Here is an 8638-nt window from a genome sequence, read left to right as displayed (position 1 = left end):
TAATTAAGGATTCCAGCTTACAAAGTAGAATGTATAGCTTTGTCTCCTCCACCTGACTCCCATCATTAAACCTGATGTCTTTTATCATCTTGTCAAAATGTCTGCTGAGAAAGGATGATATTGCTGATTTCTGGTTAAAGTTCCTGGGGCGACCACAGCATGATTTAAATGTAGGAGATAACTGAAACTGTCCAGCTAGTTTAAGGAAAAGAAAATTTCATTCTAACAAACAAGCAGTTATCTGAATATTTACAACAATAGAGAGATTTAGGATCTGAAATATATGACTTTTGTTATAAAGGTCCTTATTTTATTTACAAAGCTCAGGTTCAGCGTGCCTAGATTTCCACTAGGAAAAGTCACCCAGCAAGGGCAGCCTCAGAGGCTTTAGGAGAACTGCTGGTTCTCCCCTCACCCCTATAACCTTCTTTGGGTTTAGATTGGATTATTGAACTATCCTGCCACTGCAGAGCATAGCAACAAAAAGAAAAATCGCACTTCTAAGTAGACCCAACTATCCTGATAGTGGCGACATTTTCAGCTTGCTGTAGTGTAAATATGTATGCCATCTCACTTGCAATTCCTTAGAGACCCAGCTTGGTTCTCCACTGACTTCTCTTAGTATTTTACTGATTTCAATACTAGTTTTCACCCAAATGCATTGGGGAATGGGATGGTTTTGCTTTTGGTTTTTTGGTCAGGAATTGCTTGATCCTGAAGGTCTTGCTTTCAGAGAAGATATGGCAGGGAATGGAGTCAACCAGCAGTCGGTGATGGTGGAGAGAGAGAGAGAGCAGAGCTGCTTCTCGAACCCTGGTCCATTGCAGGACAGCTGCCGCTTTCATTCATACATACACACACACACACACACACACACACACACACACAGTAGCATTCACAGCACAAACCCTCTAGATTTTACTTTTAAAAACACACCACACAGCACTAGCGAGCCAGGGGTCCTCGGCGAGCCAGGGGTCAGTCGGTTGTCATGAACACGAAGGAAGCCTGGCAGATCACGCTTTCCTCACCCGACGTAAACATGCAGTCACCCTGGCAAGTCCGCTCACCCCCACCCCACTCTAGCTCGGCGATCCGCTAGCTAAGCCTGATTGCGTTCGGCGCTCGCCTCTCAGCCCTCGCGCTTGCGTATTACGACTCCTGCGCCCCGCGGCCCGGATCGGGAAGTGTCAAGGAGGAGCCAGCTTCCCCTGCCTTCGTCGCCGCTGCCGCCGCTGCCGCCGCTGCCGAACCCGGACCCCTCATCCCGGCGGGGCCTAGTCGCCATGACGAACGGTGAGAACCGGTAGCTCGAGCGGAGGGTGGGAGTAGAGGACGCGGGGAAAACGTGGCGGGCGGGGCTGAACTGACGTGGCCATTCTTCCCGCCCCCTCCCAGCCCGGCCCCCCTGGGCCTTGGGGCGCCCCTAACTCCTGTCGGGATGCTCCGACCGGTTTTCTCCCGTGCCCATCTAGGTTCCCCAGCCCACCTCGAGCCCACACCTCGACTCTTTGATCACTACTCTTCGGTCTCTCTTTTTCTTTCCTAGAAGTTCCTTCAGGTCACAGGGGAGTCCAGTCACCATAGAATTAGAGCTGTTTGTCCCCCAGGGAAGAGAGGACCGTCCTCCCAGTTTCCTCTGAATTCTCAAACTTTCTGACAGTAGGCTGGTTGGGAGGACCTGAAAATCAGAGGATATCAGATCCCACACTTTGCGGGCGAGGTGAAGGTAGACAACCCTCCAGAGCTTTTTGCCTTTTTTTTTTTTTTTTTTTTTTTTTCCTTTAAGTGAGAGCCTTCTCTTATTTGATTTTTGAAACCTTAACTTTTTATTTACTTGTTTTTATTTTATGTGTATGATTGTTTTGCTTGCATGTGTGTAAGTGCACCCGTGTTGGAAAATGTCCACAGAGGCCAGAAGAGGGTGTTGTATCCTCTGGAACCGGAGTTCCAAACAATTGTTAGCTACCATGTGGGTGTTGGGCACCGAACCTAGGTCTTCTATAAGAGCAACCAGTGTTCTTAACCGCTGAGCCATCTCTCTGCCTCCTTTTTGATTCTAAAGCCCTAACTGGGTGATTCCATCTGGAACTTCTGGCTAATGTTGCAAAGGATGGATTTAGAAACCACCTTTTATAAATGATGATGTAGCACCCTGTTTATCTTACCTAATTTTTTAGGCTTCTTTAGACAATTTTATAGACATGATTTCCAAATTCCAAGGGAACAATTAAGGCTTTTTCAGCTGGCTTACAGGAAAGGAAGTGAGAAGGTGTTTTTAGGCAGTGTGATTTGAGGGGCTCAGGAAAGTATTTCTCAAAAGTACCTTGTTCAGGGGCTGGAGAGATGGCTCAGCAGTTAAGAACACTGACTGTTCTTGCAGAAGACCCGGGTCTGAATCCCAGCACCCACATGGCAGCTAACAACTGTCCATAACTTCAGTTCCAGGGTATTTGACAGCCTCATCTGTCCTCCGTGGGCATTGCGAGACACGGGTGCACTTACTTGCATGCAGGCATAACACTCATACACATAAAATAAAAATAATGTTTTTTTTTAAAAAAGTACCTTGTTCGTAGACCTGGCACTGAAGACTCAGATTTCACCTCCTTGTGAATTTTGGCATTGTCTACAAAAACTTAAGAAGAAAAGAGTGGCACATAAAGGTGTCCATGAAAACAGTGGGGGCTGGGGAGATGGCTCAGTGGTCAAAAGCACTGGTTGCTCTTGCAGGGAACCCAGGTTTGATTCCCAGCACCCACATGGCAGCTACGAACTGTCCTTAACTCCAGTTCCAGGGGAAGCTGAAGTCCTCTTCTGACCTCCGCAGCATTGCACGGGAGCACTTACATACATGCAGGCAGTACACTCATATGCATAAAATAAAAGTAAAAAATTTTAAAAATTAAAAAAAAAAAACAGTGAGTGTATTGATGTACTGGATCCAGCTGTGAAGTAGTTTTCCTGGAGGAGGCAGGTAAGCAGTGGTCCAGAACCAGCAGGCATTGGTTGTATATAATAGTCATTTGAGGGTTCTTGGGTTGCCTTGTTAAAAATCACTTATCTGATAAAGGAAAGCTAAATATCTAGCCAAGTTTTTCAGATTTTCAACTATTGGTAAGTAATATGCTAGTGCAAACTGTAACACTTAATGGAAATTTCATGAGTTAGATTTCATATGGCTACAATTTTCTTATACTGTGTTCATACTTCATCCTTGATCTACTACTTGCATGTCTCATAAGGAAAAAGGAAGCTGGGCATGGTGGGAGGCAGAGGCAGGCGGATCTTTGTGAGGTCAAGGCTAGCCTGGTTTACATTGTAAGTTCCAGGCCAGCTGGGGTTCAAGGGTGTCCCTGTCTCAAAAACAAACAAAAGGGCAGGTAAGATGGCTTAGTGGGTAAAGGCATCTGAAGCCAAGCCTGATGGCCTGAGTTCAATCCCAGAATCCTACATGGTGGAAGAAGAGAGTCAACTCCTACAGTAGCCTTCTGACCTCCTGACACACATTGTAACACACATGTACCCACACACATACACACATACATAAATAAATCAATAACTAAATAAAAGTAAAATTTAAAAATTTACTTAAAAGCTGGATGTGGTAGCTCACACCTTTAATCCTAACACTCAGGAGGCAGAGGCAGGTGGATCTCTTTGAGTCCAAGGCCAGCCTGGTCTACATAGCCAGTTTCAGGCCAACCAAGGGTATATAGTGAGACCCTGTCTCAAAACAACAGCAACAACAAAGATAGGACATGGTTTCCCTATGTATTTCAGGCTGGCTTCAAACTTAAGATCCCCCTGCTTCAGCTTTTCCACTGTTAGGATTACAGGAGTACATCACTATGCCTCTCAGCTATAGCCTGAGTCTTTTCCTTTTTCCTTATAAGACATGTAAGTAGAATATCATGGATGAAGTACGAACTTGGTATAGGATAATTGTACCATATGAAATCTAACTCATGCAGTTTCCATTAAGTGTTACAGTTTACATTAGCATGTTACTTACCAACAGTTGAAGATCTGAAAAACTTGGCTAGATATTCACCTTTCCTTTATCAGATGAGTAATTTATAACAAGACATGTTTAATTCTTTATGCTTAGACTCCAAAGATTCTTTGCCTCTCTCAGCCTACTACTAGCACCAGTCATTCCCTGGAGACTAGTTTCACATAAACAAATAATGCACCAGATTTCTCTTTCAGGGTGAGAGGATGGGGCAGTAAAAAGGTAAAGGGGCTGTCTACAAGTAATTCTGGAGAAATGATAAAGTATCGTTGTTAGTCACAGGGCCCTGGCTCCTTATTAGGTGTTGGCACTGCCAGTTAAGGTTATCTTGCTATTGAGTTGTTGGGCAGGACCACATCTCCCAAGCTAGAGCTGCACCAAAGCCTTTCTTCTTTTCTTTATGTGACAGTGTATTCCTTGGATGGGATTCTGGTATTTGGTTTGCTCTTTGTTTGCACCTGTGCCTACTTCAAGAAAGTACCTCGTCTCAAAACCTGGCTGCTATCAGAAAAGAAGGGAGTTTGGGGTGTGTTTTACAAAGGTAAGTTCCTTTCTAGACAGGGAGGAAAAGATGGTTATCTCTGGACAGTATGATTCTATAAACTAAAGGGTGTAGGGTCGGGGTTCTATTTGGTGTCACCTGTTGTATGTATGTATATGCCTATGCCATGGCACACATGTGGAGGTCAGAGGACAACTTCAAGTATCAACCTTCACCTTCCAGCTTGGGACAGAGTTTCTCCTCGTTTGCTGCTGTGTGCACCTGGCTAGCTGTCCTTCAAGCGTCCAAGGATTCTCCTGCCTACACATCCTAGGAGTGCTGAGATTACAAATTCATGCTACCATGTTTGGCTTTTATGTTGGTTCTGGGGATTTGACCTTGGGTCCTCACACTTTTGTGGCAAGTGCTTTTTATTCACTGAGCCATCTCCCTGCCCTAGGATCTGTTAATTATATGCAGTAATCATTTCTAAAGTTAAAGGGAGAGGTAAATTTTAAATTTACTTAAAGCATATTTGTTTATTTTACTTTCCATGTCATTTTACTATTGTCCATGTAATAAAAGCATACAAATGCCAGGTGTGGCACATGCATGGAGTCCTAGCTATGGGAGGCAAAGAAGCTAATCTGGGCATTATAGTGAGACTCTCACTGGGGTGTGGGGAGGGGGGCATGTACAAATTATATAATTTTAGGCAGGCCTGAAATTCTTCTCACTGATTTTTTTTTCTGATTTTGTACAAAGAATATATTGGAATCCTAACTTTTGATTTAATTTATATGTATATTCTTTTTATTTGAGACACCTTCATCTGGAATCATACCTACCTAAGTATTCTTTCAAGATGGTGTAAAATAAAGCCAGGCATGGTAACACATACCTGTAATCCTAGCATTCAAGAGGATGAGGCTTGAGGATGTCAAGCTCCAGGCCACCCTGGGCTGCATAGTAAAACAAATGGCACATTCATGTAGAGCCTAGAGCATAAGGGTAGCATTTAAGAACATTCCCAGACCCTTGACACCCTTGATAGATCTCTCTAGCAATTTGAGAACTGCATCTTGACGACAAGGACTTTGTGAAAAACCAGATATAACTTCTCTCTTTACTTTTGTCTACTAGCTGCTGTGATTGGAACCAGACTGCATGCTGCTGTTGCAATCGCCTGCATTGTAATGGCCTTTTACATCCTGTTTATAAAATGAATTCCGAAGTATACAGCTCATCAGCTGCCAACCAAGGGACAAGGGTGAAGAACGTGTCGGAGGCCTGGACCCAGTGTAGGAGGGTTGAGCTAAAATCATCAATGTCCCCAAGATGACACCATAGCATCTTCCCCTGCTATATGTGGGGAAAACTCCTCATGGTCACAAACATTATTTTTGCTTCAGGGGACTACAGAAAGCCAACTTCCTTTGATCTGTGTGTAAATCGGCCCTCAGCAGCAGGCATATATGTCCGATAAATTACACCCCTTGGTGATGATTATATACCTCCTGCCTAAAAACCTGCCACTTGGGCTGTGTTGTAGCTCAGTGATAGAGCATTTGCTTAGCATTCTCAAGGGTTCAATCCCCAGCACTGAAAGAAAGAAAAAACAAAACAACCCTCTACAACCTGTCAACTATTTGGTTCTTTAATCCCTCAGAATTTTTTCAAACTGATGCTCATTACGAAAGGATATAGGCTGTATTTAGACTTGGAGAGACAATTTTCAAGATTTTTTTTTTTTTTTCATTGGCTGATTTGGATCTGGCAAATTTGGTAGGGAGGAAGGGGCTGGGTGGGAAATAGGAGTTATAAAAAGCCAAGAAATTATTTGGCTTTTGCAATGTGTCCTTTATATAGCCATCTGGCAGTGAAAGAGCATGGTTCTCATTGCAAAAAGAACAGCTGAAGCAGCTCAGCATGTGCTGGACCTTGAGAGTTTTGCCAAGAGGCTCCAAGCTTATGTGAAGTCCAGGAATTGTCTATGATGAGATGAGAAGCAGTGAGTGAGACAAGGAAACATTTTCTGTTCACCAGTGTCCCCAGAGACTTCACTCAATCAAATGGCATATAGAAAATGAATCAACTTGCTATTTTCTAAAGCTTTTTTATGTTTTCTAAATGACTTAGTGCTAAATACTGTTACTCAGTTTTAAATACCAACAGTAGGGGGAAAAGAAACTATTAAGGAAATAATTGATTAATATATTTGAAGTTATGGTAGAAGAAATAAATTAGTATATCAATTCATATACTAGTAAGTCCATCTAGTATAGGAATTTATTGTGGTGAAAGTTGGTATGTATGGAAACTTTGTCATGTTAGAAAAGTTGAAAACATACTTTAAGTCTGGGTTGTGCCAGTTTCTAGGTGATACTTATTTCTCTTAGCCAACTCAGTTTCCTTCATATTGCAGTAGTTCATTGTCTTTGAAAATTCTCTTTACTGTAAGAAAATGAGACATGCAAATGGGAGGAGTTACTGATTCTCATTTTCATGTTTGGAGAGTGAATAGATCCATTAATAAAGTGAGGGTGTTACTAAGTAAAGGAAAATGGAGCTTTGCAAATGAGTGCTAAAGGCTTTTCCATGGAGTGTGAGAAGTCCTGAGCAGATCATTTTAGGTGACTCAACATTTGAAGGGAAGACTTCTCCATCCCTCCTCCTCAAAGAATCAGCTATTTGATTTGTGAAGCCTGCAACTTCTTTTAAAAGAGAGGTCTAAACTTAAATTGTAGTAAGCAAGCATAGTTGAAGTGTCTTTTGCAGTAAAACTTGATTGGCCAGGTTCACTGTGGTTGACTTCTGTGTAAGGATATATTATCTTTTGTCTGCATACTCTGAAAGAACAAAGCTGCTAGGAAGTTTAGGTTCTGAAGTACGCAATTGAGTGCTTAGGTTTGTAGACATATAGAAAGTCATCAAGTAAACACTACATGTCTAATCTCCGTTGAGGTGGTTCTGCTTCAGGAATTAGTTCACAGGGTAATAAATTTCAGTGATTTCTCTGTTTGCCATGGTCATTTCTGAAGATCTTTTGCAGGAGAGAAAGGAAGTCTAGTGAGACAGAAAAGAAGAGGTACATCTTATGGATGTGAGTTTGGGACCTGTTGGCTGATTGCAATGCCACCCCGGAAACAGGTTCAGCATGTTTTGCACTTACTTTCTAGCTTTAACAATTTGTTTTCAAATAGGGCTAATGTCTCCAAGTTTGGTTTTAGAGCTGCTTAGTATTTTAAACAATTTCATACTGCAGCTTTCTGTGTGGGTCTTCTTGGCCTAAACTCTTGAGTTGTTATATTTTGAGATGCTTTCCTATCAGAGTGTACCAAAAAGTACATATGATGAAGATAATTTACAGGAAGAAGCAAATACACAGCCTATTTCATTTCTTGACTTTATGAAAGCAGGTCAATAGAAGCCTGTTTCATTTAGTACTTTGGTTGATATGTCTCATGCTTTTGGCTAAAAATGATAATTTGTTCCCCTGGGGGAAGGCTTTTGGGTGGAGGTCTGAGGACAGAAATATTGCCTCAGATTCAAACTGGCATCACCACGAACTCTGTGCACCAGGGTGAAATGAAGTCAGCTCCTTTTTATAGTTGAAATACAGTTTTTTATTCACCATTGTCTGCAAAAATCCTTGAAAATAAATTTTTTTTCCCTACAGTCTTTGACTATTTTGTTACATGATGAATTTATTGAACTTTGTTCAGCACTCCCTTGTGTTCTGCCCATAGAGTAGCATTTTGGTCCTCATTAGTGAATATCATCCTGGTTATCTCCTTGTGAAGGTTCCAGTAACGTATGATACAGAAGATACAGTGGCCGAGATTTCCTGTGGGAGAGCTGAATATGCGTATTCATAGATGAACAACTTTCGAAGTATATTAAATGCAGTAGATAGCACCTCACAATTCATTTTACCTAATGGTTCTTCTACTACATTAAAGTGTCATTTGCTGTTATCAGTAATGAACTTCTTATCCTAAGGGTATCAGGTTAAGTAGCCAGGTCCTTGGGAAATCTCTGAGCCAGTGGGATTCTGGAACCAATGTTGGGTACTTTTCTCACTATTTATTTTAGGTGTCAGGTGGCACTGGCATAAGTAGACATTATAACCAGAAATAATT

The 8638-nt window shown here is 42.1% G+C and overlaps 1 protein-coding gene across 1 annotated transcript; it reads left to right on the top strand.

Annotated features, from left to right (window-relative positions):
• The first annotated feature begins 1139 nt into the window (after positions 1-1139).
• Positions 1140-8174, top strand: Tmem167b (transmembrane protein 167B). The gene is made up of 3 exons (XM_008850408.3): positions 1140-1296; positions 4425-4556; positions 5640-8174. The coding sequence occupies exons 1-3, from the start codon at positions 1287-1289 to the stop codon at positions 5720-5722; spliced, it is 225 nt and encodes a 74-aa protein (XP_008848630.1). The 5' UTR covers positions 1140-1286; the 3' UTR covers positions 5723-8174.
• Positions 8175-8638: the final 464 nt, after the last annotated feature.

This window comes from Nannospalax galili, unplaced genomic scaffold (genome assembly GCF_000622305.1).
Source record: "Nannospalax galili isolate Female #2095 unplaced genomic scaffold, S.galili_v1.0 scaffold5, whole genome shotgun sequence".
Classification (NCBI taxonomy): Eukaryota; Metazoa; Chordata; class Mammalia; order Rodentia; family Spalacidae; genus Nannospalax; species Nannospalax galili.
Note: the sequence above shows the minus strand (reverse complement) of the source record. Positions and strands in the feature narration are given on the sequence as shown.

What these genes read in the sequence shown, in the direction of transcription:
- Tmem167b (XM_008850408.3), top strand. An exon ending in TTGGGGTGTGTTTTACAAAG is followed by an intron (nt 4,557 to 5,639) that starts GTAAGTTCCTTT and finishes TTTGTCTACTAG; the next exon opens with CTGCTGTGATTGGAACCAGA.